General features: G+C 40.2%; 2 protein-coding genes across 2 annotated transcripts in view; one reads left to right on the forward strand and one right to left on the reverse strand.

Annotated features, from left to right (window-relative positions):
• Positions 1-3,459, forward strand: part of cwc27 (CWC27 spliceosome associated cyclophilin) — a 44,403-nt gene extending 40,944 nt beyond the window's left edge. The window contains exon 14 of the mRNA XM_041811548.1: positions 2,915-3,459. Within this exon, the coding sequence (XP_041667482.1) occupies positions 2,915-3,077 (163 nt within the window). The 3' untranslated portion in view covers positions 3,078-3,459. The remainder of the gene's footprint in view (positions 1-2,914) is intronic.
• A 16,748-nt stretch (positions 3,460-20,207) lies between these two features.
• The window catches only part of adamts6 (ADAM metallopeptidase with thrombospondin type 1 motif, 6), a 115,523-nt gene continuing 110,207 nt past the window's right edge, over positions 20,208-25,523 (reverse strand). Inside the window, exon 25 of the mRNA XM_041810222.1 lies at positions 20,208-24,567. Within this exon, the coding sequence (XP_041666156.1) occupies positions 24,458-24,567 (110 nt within the window). The 3' untranslated portion in view covers positions 20,208-24,457. The remainder of the gene's footprint in view (positions 24,568-25,523) is intronic.

Below are 25,523 nucleotides of genomic sequence, written 5' to 3' on the forward strand. Positions count from 1 at the left end.
CTGCTTGATGCTTTCCATGTAGGCGGAAACGGGGGATCCCATGGGGATCCCTGAACAGCTATGTCGGCAAATATAAATATTGGCATCCCAGTGCATTGTGTGGAAGCACCTACAACTTATTCATTCTTATCACCAGCAGCTTCACAGCACACAAGCCCAGGATAAGAGAGCCACTGATTGGACTGTGTTTGCATAAGAGGAGAGCTAGAGAGTCAGGTTGTCATTGAAGACACAGTTCGCCGGCATGGACACGCATGCAAAGGTGCAGTCTCATGGTATCTGAATCTTGAGACAGACCCAGATTGGTATAGTTCACACATCTGAGAGCACATTAAATTACCAAAACCCAAAAACAAGAGTATACATCCTCTGCTACTGGATGGATATGCGATCTAGAGCTAGGTGAATGACTGAAACATTAATCAGTTTACAAGAATCCCTGATAAAGACACTGAACCCTAAAGTGCTCCTGTTGCTGCGCCAGCCATGTGTAAAAGTGTATGAATGGAATAAATAATGAATGAATTTACCATTGACCATATTCATTATTCATGATTCTGGGTTCTCCACTCAGTCATGAATGTAGGCAGATGTCGCGGATGTTGTTTCTCAGCCTGTAACGTGGCTATAAACGGATCCTTGTAACTGATTAGTCACTCCTGCTTGGATGTTTAGATTTACAGATAGCACTCATACAGCAGCTGGAGAAATGGCCCGTATTAGTGAAGTGCCAGACACTGATATCTTCTGTGAGGAAAGTCCTGATTCTTTAATCTGACTTTCGGGGAAGAGAAACTGACGGGGAAATGAAAGACACATGGGCGTCTGTTCTCTGGGGACGGAGGCTTTCTGTCAGGTCGTTTAAACCGCTCAAGAAGGAGCCGCATACTGTACTAAAACCGCTAATAAAATCTTTCTTTTCACTGATAGAAACCATATAGATGTGATTCACACTAATTCTTTTAGCAGTTTAAATATTGTGTGTATCCGAAAACCAGACTCTACTAATGTTTTAACAATTTTGTCTCACTGCTGAAGGATCTTTAATTTCCATCATGACTTAGATATGCATTCAAACACTTTATGTGACTCAGGTCTAACATGGCTGTAATGTATTCTCCAATGTCCTCCAAAAGACAGTAATATAAATAATTAGAAATATCGTAATGACTGTTTATTAATGCGGATAGTGCATCTCCTTCTCCTGTTGTACAAAACTGAAGCCAAAACACCACAGCCACAGCATAACTACTTCAACCTCGTGCTGAGGCACATGGGCAAGCGTTGAAAACTTTCAGAGCTGTTCTTTGCTCTTTATTTCATAAAGAAATAGCAGTCCAGTTCTGCTAGAAAATATCACTATACTATAGTTACATCAGGGCTGATCGCTACGCTAGCAGCAGCCATTGCTATCAGCTTCCAGTACAATTAAACCCTGCCTGTGGCTACCACCCCATCCTCCTCAAACAACCCTGACCTTTTAGATCCATTTTCAGACCTGGCACATTCTAAATTGGAGCTTTTCAAGATGGATCTGCCTAACGACAGAGAATCTGGTCAGTCCATCTATTCTGCAAGGCTGCAACACTTAACCCGTGGCTCTAGAGCTGCATGTTGCTCTTTTGTGACAAGTTGTGACTCTTTTAAGCCCTGCTTAGAATAAGACCTACATATTTAAAATAAAAAGGGAAGTATTGTCACAAGAAATTATTCATCACTGATCACTTCAAGCAATGTGTTTCATACACACTTGATGTCAAAAAAAAAAAAAGTCAAAACATGAGTAATCTTAAGGCTGCACCTTTGTATTATGTAGTATGTGCAAGTTTAAAATATGCCTGCAGAAAGCCCTTAAAGTTTACAATCATGCCAATATTGCACAAAAAGGATAAACATTTCCTTTTTTGAAAAATATTAAGTTATTTTTGGAAGCAGTGCTATGAAAACTTGAGTTTTTATTTTTTTATGCTACTTAATATTTGTATATTTTGAGTTAAAAAATACAATCTACAAAACCGTATTTCAAGCAAGTAGACCCATGATACCTTTTTTATGTTATAAAAATAATCACAATCGTAAAATGCAGTTTCAGATTGTGTTATCGCACTTTATGACCAAATCATGCAGCACCATTTTTAATGTAATTTGCAGCTTCTGCTTATGCAAGGAATGCTTTTGGTAAACATGTAAGGAATTCACTGCGTGACCTGATGGGTCAACAACCTTAAGCAACGTTAGGTTGTTAAAGCTAAAACATGGCATCTATGTGACATAAAAACTGCATTGTAATGCTGAGTATCTCATCTATTTTCCATTAAACACATGCTGTGTGAAATCTGCTGCACAGGGGCTCTCATTTAAAACAATAACACAAGACGGCAGCTCATGCCATGACAAGACACAGACAACAATAAAACTATACATCTATAAAAAAAATTATATTTTTTCTCACTTTAAAAACTGTTGAAAATACTTGAGATAATGTAAGACCTCAACTAAAATATATTTGCATAAATGGCTGAGATATTTTAGTGTGAAAACTCTATGTATTGTTGCTGTGAAGCATGCACATCTCAGAAGGTAATTTCTTTACAATATTATTGTTGCTTTTTCTGTTTTTAAAAATTCTTTTGGTTTCTTGTCGCGTTTTTTTTGTATTTAATTTTTTGATTCCAGTTAAAGTATATAGTTATGTTGGTTGTGTCAATGATTATTATGACCATGACTGTTTAAAATACTACTCTGAAATCTGCCTAGCATGAAGTCTGTCCAAGTCCTTAGTACTCGTGTTGTAATCAAACAGCTCAGAGTAAAAGGTTCCAGCCTGTTGGTAGAAGTCCAGCTGATCTGTGATTTAGTGGATCCTCTCGCTGCTCGTCTTTGAACTCTCTCCGCCTCTCTCCATCTGATTTAGGATGGCCCATGTTCTGCAGTTTGATGAGCAAACCAGAAAAGTCAAGGATGCCAACATGCAGGACGAGGACACCTTCGAGATCTACGACCCACGCAACCCCGTCAATAAACGGAGGAGAGAGGAGAGCAAGAAGATCATGAAGGAGAAGAAGGCCAAGAGGTGAGGTCACAGTGTCAAAGGTGGGTCCTGACAAAGCCATGTGACTCTAAAGAAGCTGGTCCTGCAGCACCCTGCCTGTCCACTTTTCCACCACTTCAAACCAGACAGACTCCAGGCGGGAACATCTGAACGGTGATGCTGACCATACGCTCTCTGTAGTCTGTGATGGAAATGCTCCTTCTCTTTAAACAGCTGTACTCAGACGAGGCTCAGTGTCTTATCAGGACCGTTAAACTGTGCTCATAGTCATGATTAAGGTCACATTTGATGGCATGTGATGTTAACTTTTCTATCTTATTCTTCCTCTGTGAATGTACAAACATGAACATTGCCAGAAAAATAAATATTTGTTGGCATTAGTTTGTAATGATTGTGTTTGGTCTGTCTGATTTAAATTAAATGTACCAACTAATGGCCTCCTAGCGTAATTTTCAATATTATGGGGTATCTTTTATCCACAGTCTTGATTGAGTTAGAAATCATTCATATTTGACTTGTAAAAGTTGCTAACTCAGAAGTGTTTGTTGTCACCTGTAGTCTCAGCAGATGTGGAGCCGAGTGAAGTTGGATTGATTTACATGGGTGAAATGCAAAGTAGGTGTTTTCCACTGCAATGTCATAAGGTTGAACATCTGCTTTAGAAATGCTCTCACCTTTGACATTGTTTACTCTCAAACATTTAAGGTAGCTAGCCAATGTTGTACCTGCTAATATGCTATCAGAGAAAGGCTGCCCCAAACATTTAGGGTAACTGGTTAACAAGAAATACAAAAAATTATTTAAAAAAAACATCATATCATAACATAACATATCAACATATCAGATGCTGAAATGGGATTTTGATTTCAGCAAATCATCTCAAAAAAGTAGGGGCAGGTTCATGTTTACCATTGTGTGTCATCAGCTCCTCTTTTAACAACCGTCTGGGAAGTAAGGAGGCCAGTTGTTGGAGTTTTGGGAGAGGAATGTTGTTCCATTCTTGTCTGATGTAGGATTCTAGGTGTCTGTTGTTTTATGATGCTCCAAATGTTTTCTACTGGGAGAAGGTTTAGACCACAGGAAGGCCATTTCAGCACCTGCACTCTTACTGTATATTGTGAAGCCATGCTGTTGTGATGGATTTGGTATGTGGCTCAGAATTGTCTTACTAAAATATTAAAGGCCTTCCCTGGAAGAGATGATGTCTGGAGGGGAGCACATATTGCTCTAAAATCTCTATGTTCTCAGCATTGATAGTGCTTTTCCGGATGTGTAAGCTGCCCATGCCATAGGCGCTAATGTAACCCATACCATCAGAGATGCAAGCTTTTGAAGTGAATGCCCTTAAGAAGCTGGATGGTCCATCCCCTCTTTAATCCATAGGACACAGCATCCATGGCTTCCTTAAACAATTTCAAATTTTGGTTTATCTGACCACAGAACAGTTTTCCATTTTGCCTCAGTCCATTTTAAATGAGCTCTGGCTCAGAGAAGAGAGCAGCGTTTCTGGATGATGTTCCTCTTTGCATGATACAGCTTTAACTTGGGTTAGGATGAACTGTGATGACAGTGATTTCTGGAAGTATTTCTGAGCCAGTGCATTAATTTTCAGTTCAGAATCCTGCCTGTTTTTAATGCAGTGCCACCTGAAGGTCCAAAGATCACAAGCATCCAATATTGACTTTTGGCATTGTTCCCCTGATGATATTATGCACTGTTGATGGCGAGATATCCAGTCTTCACAATGCTAAGTTGAGAAACATTTTTCTAGAATTGTTCCACACTTTTTTAGTTCCTATTTTTGCAGATTTGTGAACCTCTGCCCATCTTTCCTTCTGAGAGACTGTGCTTCTCTAAAATGTTCCTTTTATTCCCAGTCATGTTTGACCTAATAGGCTGCAAAATGCTCCTACTTTTCTTTTGTATCACTTCCTTTTCCAGCCTTTTGTTGCCCTGTTCCTACTTTTTTTAGATGTGCTGCTGCCATCAAATTCAAGATGAGACTGAAACAAGGGATGGTCTAAACCACCTGCTGTTGAGTCGAGCTTCAGTCACCACTGGGCCAGACAGAGCTTGTAAAAGGAAGCATTTAAACCAAATACTTCAGCTCATCCTGATAGTTTTGGGGTAAATGATCCGCTACTGCCATGTATGTGACCAGGAGCAGCACTTCTGCGATTATGCTCAAATTTTCATATGAAACAGGAAGTCGAGTTAATGTGACATTATGATCCCGGCTCGGTCTGAGCTGCTACAAATCTGGAACAGGTGAGACTCTGATCAGACAATGTCCTTCAGGGTGCAGCTCAGGTAAAAAATCATCAAATAACCCTTTTTAATGAAGTCCTAGAAAAATGCTTTGATGAATAAGGACGTTTAAGGACATTTCATGGCCATAAATAAACAATTTAAGTCTAAAGAGCAGCAGAGAGATGGATGAGACAGTGAAGTTCCTGCAGAGCAGCATCAGGTTTTCTGGTGTCACTGTGCCCAGCTTCAGAGCAGGAAAGACCACTATGGATCTGATGTGAGACTTCCACGAATGAGATGGAATGGTAATAGCATTATCAAGGTATTCTACATCCTCTCTCCCTCTGCCCTTGTGGATAAAGGCTATTTATAGCCAGGTAATCTCTCCCTTCTCTATCTCTTACTATTCTTTGTCATTGCCATTGGGTTGAATTGCCAGTGTGATCATCTCCCGAGTCAAATCCAAAGAAAACACTTATCACATTTAATCTTCAGCTTAGAAAATGGAAGGAAACTAGGACTATGTGGATATCTTAAACCACTCTTGCAGACACCCCATGCACACCTTTTAAACGTTTCAGATGCACCATAAAAAAAAAAACTCCACCTGGGCACAAAGCATGCTAACTGAGAGCAACAGCAAATTTTGCTGTGAGACAGCTTCTCGACCAATCAAAATAAGTCTAAAATCGGAGCAGAGATAGATAACATTACCCCTAAAGGTCAAGTACACATATAGTACCTATATTTGTGTTTCACCATTCTGTCCAGGTTGATGGGATCCTCTGTTTTCATGTGTTTGCTGTAAGAGGTGGTCCACGCACTTGACCTCTGATCTGCTGATGTTTCTTTTCTTCCAAATCTGAATCCCAAGAGTGTGCAGAAGAAGAGTTTGGTAAGTTGTTGTGCATTCTTAAGGAGAAAAATTGATGAGTCGGCCGGTTCAACGAGAGGATGGTTTGGATAGTCATGGCCATTTTTCATGCCTTATAGCTGGTCACTCACAAACATGCAAAGAACAGTGCAGAGAGTTCATTTTCTCTGGTGCACGTGCCTGAACTTCCAAACCAACTTTTGCCTCCACCATCATTGGTAAGTATATGTGTAAAACCTTATAACTGATACTGAAAATACACTCTTGTGCAAATAGATTTATGTTTACATTTTTCCTCTAGTCTTTTCTAGCTGTGGTGAGAGTAGTCAGGTGAGCATTCAGGGCACTTTGAAATCCTCAGACATTTTCTAGGTTTCAATCAGCAGCAGTTTCGCAAATTTCCAGTTTGTGAATGAAAATATGTCCATGAAAACAATGTGAAAAATTAGATACTAAAAATATATTATCCATCCAATAGCCTTTGAACAACTACACAATATCATATGATGCAGTGAAATGCAAGATCATCCTAAACGATGCAATTCGATGTGATGCAATACGAACAGATTGCATAAGGTACAATGACATGCAATACAATACTATATGAATTGAAACAATGCCATATGCCGTACAAAAGAAGAGATGGGATGTGATACAATATGATTCATCTATCATCTACAGCTATCTTTTAAAGAAGTTGGCAATACTGGACGCTGGAGTCCTGGTAAGAATTCCCTTTTTAGTGCTTTGACATTGCAATTTGAGAGCTATAGTAGAGCTAGAGTTAAGAGATGATGTCTTCGGGAGGCTTTTTAGCTGCACTTGAATGGAGATATCTTTATAAGATGTTATTTTAAAGTCAAACACTGTCATAGGATTGCAAGTCTGGGATGTTTAATGGTAAGGGCTTTCGGCCTGTCTTTTTCTCCATACAGACTGTTTTTCTGCATACAGCTGCTGAAACGTAAGTGGACACTCATACAAATATCTGTTAGAGACAAAAAATGTAATACTCCATGAACACATTTTACATTCTTTGCATCTGTAGATAGATTGTAACTACCCACAAATTCAGCATTTATAAGCATATCTGTTTGGAAAGATTATCAGTTGCCGTATAAATAAATGAGGAACAGTAGAAAAACAGCTTTTTTATAACAAAGTAATCCAATCCAGTAAGGTAATCCAATCAGAATAGGCTTGTGCATTAATATTACTGATCATTGCAGCACTTTGCAGGATGACAAAGTTCAGCCTGGTTCAACTTCTTGGCTGCACAACTTGTGCTTTTGTTCTGAAACTGTCTGCATCTGCCAACTGGCTGTGTTTTCATCTGGCAGAGCCAAGACTCTGCATTTAGATTATGATATGATGTATATTTATGTATATATATTGGCATTTGACTAATCTGTCCTTTATTTGGGCAAAATCAGCTCCCCCTTCCTTAAATGCTTCTCTTTGATAAATGATCCAGTGTGATTGATCACTTTCACAGCCACTTTAGATGATTCTTACAAATCCAGACTTTGTCTTTTCCCTTGCTGACCGAGTAATTGTGCACAACTGACCCTTTATTGGCTCTCTGATTGGTCTGTTGTCCCACCAATCAAATCAGAGAGCCCCCTCTCTTAGAAACCAATGCTGGTCGTCTTCCATTTAGACAAACTTTGACCAAGGCAAAGTCTTTTTGGTGTGTTGCAGTGAAATTTTGACCCTAAATTTGTTACTTCAACATGACTGAAAGATATGCTTAGGATGTTTGCAAGATATGCACGTCATAATTCAAGAGTATTTCTATGCTTTTGCACCAGCGATAGCCGAGGCAGAAGGTATTATGTTTATTGAAGGTCAGTCCATCTGTCCAGGACATTCTTGTGAACACAATATCTCAAGAATGCTGAGAAGGATTTTTATCAAACGTTGCACAAATGTTAAACTTAACCCAAGCATCAACTGAAAAGGTTTTGGAGGTCACAGGTCAAGAGTCGAGATCACTTGGCCTTATGTTCATCTTTTGAATTTAAGGCCATTCTTGTGAATGCGAGAGACAAACGTGACGTATGTAGAATCAAGAACCAAGCCATGCAGTCTCCATTTGCATCATTTGTCACACAAAATGAGTCATCCTGAAGAGCTAAGTGACTTTAAGCATTGCACTGTTACAGATGCCACCTTTGCAAAAAGACATTTTGTGAGATTTCATCCCTGCTGAATATCGCACAGTCAACTTTATGTGATATTATAAGAAAGTGAAAGCATTTAGGATCAACAGCGACTCAGACATTAATGTAAGAAAAAATAACTGTTCTGCAGGAGCTTCATGAATGGCTACCTTGGACAGTTCTCTCTTGTAAAAGAGATTTCTAATCTCATTGGGACTTCCTGGTTAAATAAGTGCACAGTTCAGTGGCGAATCACGTTTCTCCGTTTGGCAGTCAGATGTGTGAGCCTGGGGTTGGTGAATGCTGGGAGAACGTTACCTGCCTGACTGCATTGTGCCAACAGTGAAGTCGGGTGCAGGAGGGATAATGGTGTAGGGCTGTCTTGTTTTTCAGTGATAGGGCTAGGCCCTTTATCTCCAGTGAAGGCCAATCTTAATGCTTCAGCATACCAAGACATTTTGGACAATGCTATGCTTCCAACTTTGTGGCAACAGTTTGGGAAGGCCCTTTTCTATTCCAACATGACTGTGACCAAGTGCACAAAGCAAGGACTATGGAGACATGGGTAGATAAGTTCAGTGTGGAAGAACTTGACTGGCCTGCACAGAGATCTGACCTTAAACCCATCAAACACCTCTGGGATGAACCGGACCGGAGATTGTGAGCCAGGCCTTCTGGTCCCACTTCAATGCCTGATGTCATAAAGGCTCTACAGAATGAATAGGCACAAAATCTTGTCAAAAGCCTTCTAAAAGGAGTGTGTTACAGCTGCAAAATAAGGGGCAACTCTGATTGATACAAAGCAGTCTTTGTCTGTATCTCTGCTGAGCTCGTCTGTTGCTTTTCTGCTTGATGATCCAAGTCACAGTCACTCAAACACACCTTGAAATTGACATGTCAGTGCAGAGGTTCCTGTCAGGAGCCAGAGAGATGCCAGTCAGATAGAGTGGAGCAGTCCTGTGTGGTACACAGAAGTATAATGCAGTCATTCTTCCACGTCTCACCATACATGAGGCTGGAGCAAGGCCTGTCCATGAAATCCCCAATACCGCAGTGATTAGACAGGACCGCTCAGGAATGAGCGCTATTCCTCTGAAACTGAACGCACAAAAGAAAATATTGTAAACAATAAATTAAGCCTAAGACTACAATAAAGTCCAAGGTTATACAGAAAAAAAGCAAACCTCAGAATATCTTTACCTCACACTGAAAGAATATGTGGCGTTAGATAGAAGGCCATTGTTTTCTAACCCCTGGTTTGACTTCATGAAATATTTCTGGGTAAATATATTCACTATTTTGAGGGATTGTAATAGAAGGAAGTATGCACAAAATTGAATTTTGCTGAAAGCCTGGTGGGAGCCAAATTGTGGTTTGGCTTAAATGTTGCTGCCAGTGCCAGTAATTATTGTATATGAGAGGGAGTATTTGTAAAATAATGGTCATTTTAGCTTTGAGTAGAAGTCATTGTTAATGGTAGAAATTCAGTCAACATTGTTGTGTTTTTTAGCCATGCAAGCAGCAACATCTGAGGGATGCTGGTGACATTAGGAATTGGAATGGACATCGGAATAAGGTTGCTGTAAAGATGTAGAAACACAGAGATCTATGTGTGACTGAATTTCTGATTCAGACAAATATTTGAAGTTTCAGTTGTTCACCTCTTTCCTGTCTTGGTTCAATTTGAGCAGGGCAAAATCTGAGCCCATGACATCACCGGTCTTGATGGGGAATTGCCCCACCCCCCTAATGCTACAATGATATAAAATCACAGAGCAGTCCATCCCAGTACAGCCTGTTGTTAGCTGATGTCACTGCCTCCATTAAAAGTTAACAGCCAGCTACGTGCTATGTTTTTGTTCACTGTGAGCTAAATTTCCCAACCTTATCAGCCACAGTGGCCTACAGGTCATTAAAGTTATCATAATAGACAGATTTGTACCAGAAAACAGTAAATTTAATCTTTGACTTCTGTCTCACTGATCTGGCATGCCAGACAGCATTGCCCTGTTTGTATCATATTTCTAATGAGTGGGCGTGGCTTCAGCTAATTCAGACACACCCACACCATCCTGAAGCAGATTTTACTGCCTTATTTTCTGGATTTTGAAACATATTTTTATAAACTTAGTGATGTTTTTCATGACTGAATTTTGGCCTGGTGGTTCATAACACAGAGGCCTGTCGTAAAATAAACCTAAAATACAGATTTTTTTTTTTCCCACTTTTCAGGGACTCTAACAACCTTTGCCAAAATTCATGGTACACAGAGGATGAATCCCAATGACTTCTGTAATCTCTGGACTTTTGATAAAGGTACAAAAGTGAGCCAAAGTTTCAGTTATTCAGTGAAATATCAAAGAAGCTTTGGCATGACTCTGCACAAATTTTGCTGCTGTATTTTTTACCTTTTAGATTAGTCAGAGTTTCTTATTCTTTTCCTATAGAACTTTAGAACAATCATAAAATTGGTGATTCTGTTGGATTATGTTGGCTTACTGACTGATTTATAACCATTTGAATTCCTAGAAGTATTCGTGGTGCTCAGAAGATAAATCCACATCAATTTGGCCATCTGCCTATTCTAACTGTATGTCCTTGCATGCTCTGGTCCCGTTTGAGACCTTCAAAATCTTCTGGGGCCCACCAAAGCCTTGTACGATAACATGAGACTTAAATATTTACCCTTTATTTAGCATATTTTGTTTCATCAACATGGGAATTTCAGTGCAAATGCCTTGCCTCAGGTGCATCACCATAACTCATAAAGTGTTTGTGGGGCCATAAAGTCACCTAAAGAGTGCAAATTTTCTTTTGTACTTTTTATCTCCGTAGATGGTCTTTGTGGCCCAGCAAACTCTGTCCAAGAAGCATCGATGTCTCAGAAGTCAAACTGGCAGGAAAAAATGATAGAAAGCTGAAAAAACAACTTCTTTTAGTAGGTTAAGGGTAAGGATTAGGTTCAGGATGAGGGGGTAAGCATTTTGCATGTGCACATCGATGTTTGCTGTAGGTTAGAATTGGTCTCTAAACTTCACCTGTTGCTAGAACTTCCTGTTTCCATAAAGGTCACAAGCAGGGCAGCACGTTAGCGCTGCAGGGGTTAGCACAGTTGCCTCACAGCAAGAAGGTTCCTGGTTCAAAATCTATGCCAGGGCCTTTCCGTGCATGAGTTTGCATGTTCTCCCAGATAACGATAAATATGCTTGTCAGGTTAACTGGTGACTCTAAATTGCCCATAGGTGCAAGTGTGAGAGTGCCTGTTTGTTTGGCAGCTCTGTGATTGACTGGCGACTAGTCAAGGGTGTACTCTGCCTCTTGCCCAATGGCAGCTGGGATAGGCTCCAGCCGCCTGCAACCCCGAATGGGACAAGCAGCGTAGAAAATAGATGGAAATGAATGTTAATGCTAGATAAATATTGTGCAAGTACACTTCCACTCTGCGCTTTTCAAAGTAAAAGCCCAGTTTGGCATTTCTGAAAGTCACCCTTTTTGCTCTGAATGCTTTAATTCTGAATTTTGCCAGCTCAGTTTGGCTATGCATTAAAGTCACTTGCAACTCTAACGATGCCTCAGTGTTTCACCTGGCTCCATCACCAGCTTTTACATGTCTGATATTTAGATTAGACAACATCAGGAAATCGCCTCTTTAAAGTGTTTGATTGAACGCATCACAGGCTTATAAATCAGTGTGCAACACATTGTTGTGTACACATCATTATCATGGGAGCAGCAGTCTTCTTAATGGGAGTTTCTTGAGCAGGTTCCTTGAGCGTCTTAGTTCTGCAGGTAGATGGGTCACCTTTAAGAGATTCAGCTTTGTTCCCATACGTCCTCTGTCAGCAGCAAAGACAGCAGGTAAATGGATTAAATGTATAAAGAATCAATAGCCAATCACTTAGGCCAATGGAGGAAAGCCAAGAGCTTTTGCTTGGTTGTGGATGAGGCTGAAAAATACATTGTGTGTGTGTGTGTGTGTGTGTGCGTGTGGGTGTGCCATCATTTGGTTGGACGGTAATCTGGAACATCCCGGTCTTTGTACTTAAGGACATCCTCTATCTCTGGAGAGCATTATGAGATCCATCAGGAATGAATTATGTTGTGATTTAGCCTCAACTGCCCACAGCTAATAAATGACAGAAAGCTAATGAGGACAAATGATAATGGGGCCGTAGTCCGAGTCCAGAAAGCTCGCGGGCTGCTGGTCATTACTCTGTTGGCTTTCATTGTAATGCTGCTTCTGTCTCTGCTTCATCGCCAACATGTCCTTCACTCCCGTCAAGGAAAAGGTGAATCTTTTTATAACGTACCGAGGACATTCGGAGGGGGGGCAGGCTGAAGATTTGACAGCGGTCTTGATGGTCTGCTGTAATGTGGACCCTCTTAAGATCTCTTATTTTAGTAGCTTGTAACTGTAATTATGTTCTGAAGTAACAAAGGGTTTAATGGAGGAATAAGTCATTCTGTTTCACCGTTCTGTCCTTAATGTGATCTCTCCCCTCTCTCATTACAATGAAAAAGTGTCTGTAAAGACAAAATGATCTGCTTGCTAGCAATCTTGTTAATTGACTTGGGATTCATCATTCAGTGGCAAAAAACATCCCATTTTAAGTGAAAGCTACCTGATAGAGTCGTCCCTTTCTTTAAGACAGTAAACCGGCACGGCCATCGCTACACCAGAGTCAGAGAGAATGGTTTCTAGCTTTGATAGATCACCACTACCTCAGTGAAGATGACAAATGCATGTGAATAAAACAATGGTGATAAAAATGCTTTACATAGAAAGATATAGTGAAAGAAGGCATGGATTCCAAGGTGTTGAAGTTCATTGTTTTCAGTTTGGGGTAGCATGTCATGCTGCTGTTGGTCCACTGTGCTTTATCAAGTCCAGGGTTCAACGTTGTCAGCCGTCTACCAGGAGATTTTAGAGCACTCCATGCTTCCATCTGCTGAGGACTTGGCCCCTGTCCACAGTGAAACCAAAACCACCGGAAACTGCTTCACTGACCATGGTGTTACTGTGTTTGATGGGCCAGCCAACTGGTCTGGCCTTAACCTCATAGAGAATCTCTGGGGAAATGTGAATAGGAAGATGAGAGACACCAGACCCAACAGTACAGATGAGCTAAGGGCTTCATAACACCCCAGCAGTGCCACGGACTGATCACCTCCATGCCACGTCTCATTGATGCAGTAATTTGTGCAAAAGGAGCTCCAGCCAAGTACTATGTGCATAAATGAGCTTAACATTCTAGGTCAAAATTTCTGTATTATAAATCCATTTTCTGCCCAATGCCCATTTTTGCAACTTTCAGTTTATTTTTGTTACTTTAAACCCCTTTGGCCACTATTAACCAATTTTTGCCACTTTTTAACAGCTTTTCACCATTTTAATTTTTCATTTTTGCAACTTTGAGACAATTTGGCCACTTTTAAACCCTTTTCACTACTTTAGCCACCCCTTTCTGGCACTTTTAACCCATGTTTTGCCATTTTTTACTGCTTTTTACACTTCTTATCATCCCTTTTGCCACTTTTAACCACTTTTCAACACTTCTGCCATTTTTTGCCATTTTTAACCCATTTTCTTTCCTCTTTTTAACTGCTTAAATGACAAATAAAATCTTTGAGGTGTTAATAATAACATATGATGCATGAAAAACGTACGAAATTATAAAATGTGCCATTTTTACAACAGTTTTCATCAAATCAGCCTGAAACTAGTCATGTTGTTATTTTATCACTTTATTTGTCCATTTCAATGCATTTTTACCACTCCATTTTGAAGTTACATGCATTTTTATCACCTTCACTTTTATCATCTAATTTTTATAACTCTCAAACCTCATCTTTGTGCACTTTTTTTTTTTTATTTTAGTTTGAGCAGCTTGAGAGTCCACCTTCACATCTGAATTGTCTCGCCATAAATCACTAAATAAATAAGTTCATTCATTGGCATTTCTCAGCCACATTTGAAGCAGTCTTGTAGCCTCTGATGTGCTGCTGTGATGCAGCCTGTTTTGGTCCACAGGTGATAAGGAACATCCAGAGCTCTGGACACTTCAAGAAAGCAGCTTTGAAAGAGGCCGTGGAGCGCAGCTGAAGCATTTCTCTTCGCATCTTGGAAGGTGTGAAGGAAAAAACACATCCTCCTGGCCTATGTGATGGGGTGGCTGTTGCCCTCTCCAGTGCAGCCAGTGCCCTTCGGGGGCTTTGATCTTGTCTGTGGCAGTTCAATCTGTGCCTCAGCTGTGGGAAAGAGTAACAGGGCTTAACAGTATAGAGCCCAAACAGAGCCCAGTAGATAGCAGGTGCCGGAGCCGTGACCTTCCCATCCCAGGCCAGCATTCCTGCCTGTCAGACCCCCCAGGTCCATGCATGCACTGTCTCCATTCACACCATCTGGAGCTGTTTGTCCTGCTGCGCCGTTTCAGATGGAAGAGTGTCGGAAACGCTTCAAGCACTCATCGGTACCACAGCAACTTTGATTAAGAAGGATGAACTCTTAGGAAGCTATGTTGTTCGTCACTTTGCTAATCCCCACACCTTGGAGTTGGAGAATAAACACACAAACAATGTTTTAAAGTTCTCCAGCCAAGAGAAATGCCAAAGGTCTCTGGTGTCTAACCCCCGAGGGGAGGAGGATGATTACCACCTGAGAGACTCGGACGGGTCTGAAAGAATCTTTGAAGTTTGAATTTAGGACGCTGAAGAATTTCACCACGTTTTTCAGCATGATTACCTTTGCTCATGGCTGTTAGTGCCGTTCAGCTGGTGTATCCTGCAGACATTTGTTTTGTCATGCAGCTTGGGAGGGATGTTTGATTGCTGATTAGCAACAGCAATGACTTATCTCACTGTCAGTGAGCAGTTGAAAGACTCAGCAACCAGTGCACAGAGAAACCACCTTGACATTTATTCAGTACTCTTCGGAAGATTGGTATAATACTCTTAACCGATGAAGTTGGTGTACTGGAATGGGTGCAATAAACGCTTGTCTGCAGGCTTTATTTTGTTGCAGTCTAAAGGCCTTACCAAACCACAGCAACCTCTGATGTACAAAATATGGAGCCAATCAGGCTGTGTAGAAAACTGCACTTCCTCATTTGCCCACTAGAGGCTGACTGAAAAAGTTCTAGAGGTCCCATACACACCCATATTAAAATGTCAATTTTTATAGCAGAAAAAAATGAGTTACTGTCTTGTTAAAAAAAAACACTGTGGTCTTCATAGCTCTTTTTTTTATTATTTCTACAAGCTGCACAGGGAATAATTGTTACAATCCATTTTGATTATATGACTGATGGGGGGACATTCTAGCTTGCATTGCATTTTTTTTTTACTTTTTCATGATAAGGCACTGAGTGTAGATTATTTACCAAGCATCAATAGATTGTTGAAAAAAAACGTGTGTTGCTACACGTGAAGTCTTGGCCCCCATCTTAGATTATCTGGAGGTTCTTTGGGCTTACATACAAGCACCATTTTCTTGTATTTCAGGAAAAATGTGTCTGTATTTTTACTAGAAATTCAGGTAGTGTTGACATACAGTCATGTGCATTAGTTCTAGGTGTGTAGGGCCCTAAAGATTCATCATGGGGCCCGGTGTGCCACAACCTGGGGCTGGAGAAGGGTGGGGGCGGTCAGGGTCAAGCTCAGTGGCATTTCTTTTGTCCAAGCCTTTTCGCCCCTGGTGATACGCCTAGGGACTGCTGGTGGTTTTTGGGCTCTTGAGGCCTCCACAGCATTACCAGGTGCCTGAATGGTACCCTATACCAGGGGTTCTCAACCTTGGGGTCAGGACCCCATTGGGGGTCACAAGACACTGAGAGTGGGTCTCCAATTGCTTTAAAAAAAAAAACTAATAATATTTGTTGAATAACACTGTTGCCACTTTATCCCAAGATTGCCAAATTTTACCCATTTTGTCATCAATTTTACCCACCAATTTCAAAACATTTTTATCATTAAACACCTATTTTTGTCAGTTTTAAACTCTTTCCACCATTTTTTTTCTGCCTATTGCCACTTGTAAACCAATTCTTGCCACCTAAGCTTAATGTTGCCTCTGTTGACCCATTATTGCCACTATTCACCCCTTTTAAACACTTTTTTTTCCAATTTTTAACCACATTTCACCATTTGATATCTGAATCTGCCTATTTTTTCTATCTCAGTTAACCTTTTTTTTGCCAGTTTTTTAAATCAACTTTTCATCCAATTTTACCCAATTTCCATCCATTTTTGCCAATTTGAAGTAATTTCAGCCATTTTTAACTCCCTTTTACCACTATTTATGTCCATTTTTGCCCTTTTTTTGCCATTTTTATCTAATTTTTGCCACCTCTAACCCATTTCGGCTACTTCTAAAATCCAATTTCACCAACTTTTCCCCCATTTTTTGCCATTATTAACCCATTGTACCAATTTTAAACCAATTTTTATTAACAGAGGGGATTTACATTTTTAAGCAGGCTATTTACTACACAAAAAAAATATTTTTTGTTTGATGAGTGATTATTTTTTCAGGTTAAAAATGAAATATGGATATCACAGCTTAACTTTACAACGGACCATGGTTTTGCTGACCTCCATGAGCCCCCAGTTTGGCTGGGTGCCAGAAAGCTCTCCCATTTATCCCCCTTTTTGGACGGCCTTGTCTGCACATGACTATTCTTGAATGTTCCTGGCTGTTTAACCACCTTCAAGTACAATGGGGGTCCCCGGTCTCTGGCACCTTTACTTCAGGGTCTCACGCTGAAAAGATTGAGAACCACTACCCTATGCTGTGCACCACATCTACCCCTAAGTCCACTCTTTAGGTGGACACTTTGTTTTTTTTTCAAACAGATTACTTTCCCATGCCCCTGGTAGTATGCAAGGACATTCAGAGCATGACCAGGGTTGTGTCAATCCTCTTTCCTGCCGGATGTTGCCCCCAGACTAGCTTATTCGCTGTTACACACCTTATTTCAACCTCAGTTTTTGGCCCAAACATAGCAGAAAAGTTCTGCACAGTACTGTATGTGCACACAAAATCACATGTATGAGGGGTCCTAGAGGTCATAACTCATTTAGCTTTCTCACTCACTCATTTTTCACTCCTAGGTACATTTTTTTCTCCCACATTCAAGTATTATGGGAATAAAAATGCATACCAGAGGAGAATATGTGAGGGCCTGAATGACGTATGACTTGTCCAGCCCCTCATACACGTGCAAATATTTCATACAAAGAAGCCAACTCAGCTCTTTAAAGTCATCTGCAGAGACAGACTCTAGGCCTGAACTCTATCAACTTCCCTTTTTCTCTCCTTGTCACCCTCAGCTCTGCAGGTTAGCACTAATGTAATCACAGACCCCTGCAGACGGGCCAAGGCGGGAGACAGAAGCTGGGCCAGACATACAGGTATTCTAAACTGGTTACATTAAACCAAACAGGCCATCTGTCTCCCTCTGTAATTGGACACTGTGGATTAGAAGGAGACTGCTACATTTCCCAGCCAAGTGGGATAGTTACTGTTTATTTGGAATTAATTACCAAGGAGAGTGGAAACCTCACAGCTCCCAAAGAGTGAATCCAGACACTTGAGGCCGGGATGAGAAGAAGGAGAGTGCCATACCAAAGCTATGGCAACAAACCTGGGACAGCTCACATCGGGGTTTGACGCCGCTGACTTTGAATAGCTGACGTTTATTATGTTTGAGTCTCGGATGATGATGCAGCTGGGGTGTTGGAGTTAGGTAGATGAAGACAAAAACTTTTACAAGCGATGGCCTCCTTCTCCGATTCGGTCATCCTAAACTCAGGCAGTGAATGAATGGATTTCTTCAGCAGTGGTGCCTTGGTGTGATGCCATTGGCTTTTCTCATGCCGTGGGTGCTTTCCAAGAGTTGAGTGAAAGGACAAGAGTATATATCTCTTAAAACCTGTGAGAACAGAGCATCCACCTTGGCACTGACACCTCTCATTTGATCCTGGGTGTATGTTGAGCTTTCTTCCTCTCAAAGGGATCACTGTGTACATGACTACAAATATTGGGCAGACATGTTTTGATGTGTTTTGACAAGAAGCGGAAAAAAATGAACCTAAAACACAGCTTCTCCTGACAAGTGTCTTTTTTTCAAAAGGAATGGCCTGGCGAAGGGATATATCTCAACTTTTTTTTAAAGAATTTTGAGAGGAAATGATGGTAGAAATGTTCTGAATCATCATGTGTGGTTATCATTGACAGTTTAAAAAACACTAAGAGAAACCAAGAAGAAACTTTAGATGCTTCTATGCCTTCTTACTGGCTGACTTGGAAAGGAAGTTAACAGTTTGCTTTCCTGCCTCTGAAGTCGTCATCATCATGGAATAATAGATTAGGAAAATATCAATCAATCAATCGATCTTTGCTTGCATAGCACCAATTCATAACAGAAGTTATTTCAAGACACTTTACAAAGAGCGCAGGTCCAGACTGAACTCTCTGCTGTGGCCTATTAAAATAGACCAATGTTAATCATTGACAATAATAAAGACCAGCATTAATCTAACCTGACATGCCAGATGGATGTGTTTCACACATCCATCTTAGAAAACCACTCACAGACAGCGTTTGAGAAAGGGCACAGCCTTTGAAAAAAAACTCGGAGGGTGATTGGATGAACATTCTGTCACATCTTCACGGGCCAATCAGAGCAACAAAACACGTGACGTAGCCAGAACCGAGCTGCAGTAATGTCACTTGAACTTTAAAAAAGTTATGGAACTATAAAAACAAAAGAAAAAATTGAACGGAAATTAAAACTCAAAGATTTTTATCTTTGAACACAGTAAAGACTAAGTGAGTAGGACTAAGACTTTTTAGCACCTACTCTCCCATTTTTTGGGGACCAAAAGGTGAAAAAATAATTCCAAACAAAAAATACTGACATATTTACAAAAAAGTCCTTGTGCGTCTTTGTATTGGCTCTATTTGTACCATTATTCAAAGCAGTGCCTGTCTGCAGTGACACGGAGGGCCACGTCACAGGCTCTCTTTCTTTCTTTTGCTGAATTGTGAGCTTTTCAAGCCTTCTCCACCATGATCTATGCGTTAAGAGTTTGCAGTTTGACAAAGCATGACACAAAAACAGAACAGCCTGCCATTGGTTGTCACACCTTGTCACAAAGCATTCTTGGATACAAAATGCAGCATTAGCCAGTAGCGTCAGACATGGTTGAAAATGGATTAAAGAAAAAAAAATTAACATGTATTTACTTGTGTGGTTTTAATCTTTAAAGACTCGGGAAGTGACCCAAGCTTTGGGTTTGCTAGAAAAGCTAGCATAAGGGATTTGAAGGCATGGATAGTGTCATTAGAATGGCACAAAGGCTAGCATTTAAAGAGGGGAAAAGTTAACGGCTACGATTTATGGTTCAAAAGTTATTTACACTTCTTGTTGTATACAACAACGTTGCTCTCAAATAGCTTTGTGCATTCAATACTCAGAAATGTCTGTGCGTCTGCTCCTCATCCTCACTGCTCTATTTATCATAAATTACAAATAGGCCGAGTCTGTCCAACATGCTTCGATCATAACAGTCTCATTTGAACAGCCTGGCACAAAACAAATGAGAATAGAAGTGTAAAACTTCAACTATTAAATCTGATTAAAAAACATCAGGTTTAAATTAGACTAGGGGTGGGCTTGGAGAGAACAGCCATGGGCTAGGGTAGGGTCATAATTTTGGGGGCTCCATTAAGCTCTACACTACATTACAGAACTTTAAGAATCTCAAATAACACCACTACAAATGTGAAAAGAAATGAACACAGGGTAACACAGTCTCTTTAAAAACTGCTCCTTTTATTGTATCTACTTTTTAAAAAAAGGGGGCTGGTGAAGGGCTGTATCACTGCATTTTTTTCACTATGCTAAATTTCAGTTTACATGCAGTGAAATAAATGTACAAGTGAGACAACGCAATAAATTAGCATATAATTTACATTTGAAAAAAAATTAGTAACAGTGTACCAACATTAATACTGTATATAAAATATAAGCAAATAATCACATAATGCTTTTTCATTCTCTTGCACTTTCGGTACAGGTATAAGCAATGTGACATTCAAACATCCAAGTTCACAGCAATGAGTACCAGTTTGATTGTTTCACTTCTTTTTCTGGAGGCTCTGTTTCCCACACCGAGTGGATGAGTTAGTCCAAGCAGTTTGAAGATTTCAAACGCTTCCCAGCATCCACTGTCCTCTCCCAGCGGCCTCATTCAAGGTTTGGTAACCAAAATAAAGTCTGTCATACTGAAGGTGGCTACAAAAAAGTAGCAGCAGCAAAATTAGAAATTAGTTGTTAACAGCTTTGATGAGATTCTTGCACACTCCTACAATGTCTCTCAGATTTCTCCTCCTCCATAAAAAGTGTGATGTTTCATAGGCTTTTCTCGTCCCCTGGACAGAGGGATCACTAACGACTGGGCGAGCATCCACAGCAATACATGGTTAACAATGACATTTCCCAGTGTGAGGTATAAAAAGATACAAACAACAATAACATGACCAGCATTTAACCAACAGAGATATTGATAAGTTTATTATTTCATACATTGTTTGGATCCAGCCTCACTTTTAAGCACACTGGGGAGGGTTGAATAGGAGCACCCACTTGTTAGCACCAGAAGCCTGGGAAGGCCGTAACCCTTGGAGCAGAACAGGAGGGGGAAAGGAGGTTAACACAGTACTGCATGGGAACTTAGTTAGGATTTAGTTAGGGAATGACTTTTACTGGAGGGTTGTCTGAAGCTGTGGCGTGGCAATGGCAATGTAGATGTTGAATGTAGTGAGTTTTTTTTGCACCAGCAAACAATTTAAAGGGAAAGTTCAACATTCTGAAAAGAGCATATTCCCTTTCTTTCTGAGAATCAGGCAAGATCAATATAAGAACAGCATGAGGGGACATTTAGCCTAGCTTAGCATACAGACTGGGAATAAGGCAAAACATTCAACCTGCTAGTGACTTTAATACTGGGTTTACACTGAACACAAAATGATTTTCTGCTTCTTATGTTGAACAGTTAAAATATGACTAATAGCTTGAGTTAAACAACATACAGATTTACAGAATCCACCATGTTGGTTTCTTGCACTCATGTCAAATATTCTATCTCTCAATGCAAAAAAAGGAAATGCAAAAATACCAAAGGTAGGGCCTGTGTCCACAGCGACCATGTTTTTTTTATGTTGACAGTGCTCTTCTTTCAATGCAAAATCAAAGCAACTCAGAGTTCATCTGCGTACTGAATTCAAAATGCCCTCTGTTCTTTAGTCGCTGCACTCAGTTGAAAATAGCTCAACTTTTGGAACAGTGCTGCACTTATCAGTGTCACTTCTCCCTCTCTGGCCAATCAACATCTAGAAGGGGCGGGACTTCTGATATCAGCTTTGTAAACAACAAAGGTGGCAGTGAAGCTGATCTGACTCAGCTTTTCAAGGGTAAAGGTTCCAGTCCTCAAGCTGCTACAACTGCCAGGACAAAATTATTTTACATTGCATGTTTTTTGTAATATTTCCTTCCCTGTCTTACTTATTACGAGCCAATCAGAGCAAAGAAACATGCATAGCAGGCATGCACAGTTTTGGAGTAAACTCAACACAGTAGCTGCTGTTGTAACTGTTAGTGGAGCCAGATGGTGAATCAAACCAATAATGCTGAGAGGTTCTTTACTCTTCTGGATATAAAGGAATGTCCAGATCTGATAAAAACTGCCACTATGCTATTGCAACATCAAAGCTAATCCCTACACTGGCCACCATTGTTCACCAGCTTGCAGTACAACAAAACCCCGCCTGTAGCTACCACCTTATTCTCAGCAAATGACACTGATTGGTCCGTCTGTTCTCAGACCAGATTGGAGCTTTGCAAGACAAATCTACCTGATGACAGATATGGAATTTGGCTAGTCCACTGGCTTTGCAAGGTTAGATCATTCCTTGAGTAAAGGGGAATATTAAACATGGAAATATTTAAAAATGATGTCTTAGGGATCCTGGCTTAGCTCAGCAGGTAGAGCAGGTGCACATAAGCAGAGGGTATGGTCCCCAATGCACCAGTTGCAGGATCAAGTCCCAGCCATCCCCGTTAGGTGCATGTCTTCCCCCATTCTCTCTCCACATATTTCCTTATAGCTGTCCTATCAAATAAATCCAAAAAATGCCCCAAAAATAATCTTTAAAAAACGGATCAGAAGTCAACTTTTGTAACTTAGCAACAGCGAGCGCGGCGAGAAGCACTCTGAAACTGAGGTTGTTAAAGCTGCCAGCACAAAAAAATTAGCTACCATGGACATAGGCACTTTTTCTAATTTTAAAAGGTCAGAAATAAAAAAGTTCTGCCCTATTCAACTCTAACAGCATGTATGACATAATTTTACGAAGTAGATGTTAAATTTGCATTGTCGTTAGCTTTGCATGTATTTATGTAATTCAAAGATTCATTTTAAATGTTTTAAAACAGTAGATAGAACCTGTTAGATGTGATCTAAGAGGTGCAGGTAGGTACATATTTGGACAAAAGCAGGCTATCTGTCCCTCCTGCTTCCTGTCTTTATGCTACGCTAAGCTCACTATCTCCAGGCTTAAGCTTTATATTTATAGTCAAGATGAAAAGCCTTATTTACTGCTAAGGTTGTCAGAATTTTCAATTCTTTGATACCTTTAAAAACGTGATTATAAAAGTGACTTCTGCAAACAATACACTGGAGAAGTTTTAGCAGGGAGATGCTGCCAGTGTATTTGTCCAATTTAGACAATGTGCAGGAGTTGCAGATTATGTTAATCAAAACAAGAAATGACCAGGCTTTGGGTGTTTAGGACTTAAAGTTTTTGTAGCCTTGGCATTGAAACATGCATCAACTTTGTTCAATTTTGACAAAACTCATATTCAAGTTAAAATTCTGGCATTATAGCAATCTTCTCATGTAACTCTCTGCAGGAAGGTAAACAGCACATCTAAACAAATGTTTTGCTTTCTGTTGAAATAAAAAAGAGATGGCTGACCATGATTTGACAGTAGCAGGATAAGAAAGTGACAGCACTGTGACTCCAATGAACAAGCTGCTTCACTGAATATGCTCCTTCAACATGAATCCTTCAAATGGGAACTGAAAGCTCCTTAATGGGATGTTTAGTAAAGGCCAGTTTGGTAACAGTGTTTCATTCAGCCCAGGCACACTCTGATATTATCTTCATGCTAATTTTTGACTAATTAGTGAGGAACTAAGGCACCCATGTGGGGATAGAATTAGTACAATCTTGGTATTTTCTAGTCCTGGATTAATTTCATATATAGTATATAAATCCTTACAGTATATAAGGGTTTAATGTACGGTACATGATGTTATATTTAACTCCAGCACAGAGACACTGAATATGAATTCATCACATTACATTTCCTTCCATGACAGTGGGCTACTCTGACAACAACATGAACGGAGGACAATATCTCAGCTCTGTTTGGAATTGTACAATAAATATACAGTACACTGATGGGGTTTCTCTGTCGCTGTATTTGAGCGGTAAATTGGCAAAGTATTTACACAGAAATAAAAGTGCACCAAAGACAAAAGTCTGCCAATAGCACCATCACAGTCATCCCAAAGACAGGAGTCCGACGTGTTCAACTCCCAAACCCCGTCTCCCGGTGAGGAGTTGTCCCCTCCCCTCTGTCTGTCCGTCTGCGGGGGAAACATCCTCGGTGAGCGATGTGTCCAGCACTTTGGATTCATGAAACAACACGAAGGAAGACTAACAATGATATTAATAATTATTATTATAATAAAAATAACATCACCAACATATAATCTTCCGAGTTCCACTTCACAGAAGTGAAAATTAAGAAAATAAAGTTTGTGTCAGCGTTGTGGGCTGAGCAGTGGTATGGATTCCACCGTGATGGAGGGCAGGAGGAGCAGGGGTGACAAACAGGGAAATCTTCACTTCTGTTTCGTTCTCGTCCTCTGGTGCTGACGCTTTTTTTTTTTTTCAGTCTTCCCCGTTTTTTTTCTCTCCTTTCAGTGCCGTATAAGCCTCCCTCCATCTTTCTTTTTCTCTCGCTGTGTCACGCCCTCGTGCTCCAGCGGTCAGTGGCCCTGGCAGGTCTTGCAGCACATCTGCCTGAAGTATGCACGGCTGCAGAATTTGAACTTCAGCACCAGCGGGCAGTAGGCCACTTTGTTCACATCTTTGCATTCTGCAGAAGGAGAGAGAGAGAAAAAGAAAGGAGAGGAATTTTAAGTATTTTTCAGTGTTGCAGCTTGCATTTTTCTTAGACAGTGGTCCAGGATTTGAGACAAAACTTGACATTATCAGTACAAAATATCCAACGAAAGGTTTCTGAGGTACAACCCTGAGTCCAAAAAAGTTGGGACACTGTAGCATATGAATGAAATCATGATACTGTTATTTTCACATAATTCTAAAACTATTTTCAGTTGATAGAGCACAAAGACAAGATATTTTAGATTGTATTTGGAAACGTATACACATTCTGAATTTGATGCCTGTGACATGTTCCAAAAAAGTGAGGACAGGGGCATGTTTTCCACTGTGTTCCACCAACTTTTCCTCTAAAAATACTCTGTAAGCATCTGAGGACCAAAGACACAACATGATAAAGTGTGGGATCTCCACTGTTGTATTTTACGCTACAACATACATTCTAATAGGGGACAGGTCTGGAATGCTCACAGGCCGTGCTAGTATCTGCACTCCTTTACTGTGAAGCCATGCTGTTGTAACTCGTGCAGGGTATGTCTTGGTATTGTCTAGCTTATATGAGCAGGGATGTCCCTGAAAAACGTTTGGATGGAAGCTCCAAAAACCGTATGTACCTCTCAGCATTATTGGTGCCATCTTTTAGGCAACAAATTCAAAATATGTGTATATTAAAAAAAAATCTAATTTATCAGTTTGAACATTAAACATCTTGTCTTTAGAAAGATGGATAGAAAGATCCTTTATTTTCTTCATCATAAAACGACAAAATACAGTTTTGCAGCTTCAATTTGCATTAAAAATGTTCTGCAATCAATTACATGTAGGTTGAAAAGGCTTTGCAAATCCCTGTTTCTGTTTTTATTCACATTTTACACAATGTCCAAACTTTTTTTGGAATGCAAGATTGTACAAACTACAGCTAAAGTTGCT

Source organism: Cheilinus undulatus, linkage group 17, assembly GCF_018320785.1.
Source record: "Cheilinus undulatus linkage group 17, ASM1832078v1, whole genome shotgun sequence".
In the NCBI taxonomy this organism is placed as follows: domain Eukaryota; kingdom Metazoa; phylum Chordata; class Actinopteri; order Labriformes; family Labridae; genus Cheilinus; species Cheilinus undulatus.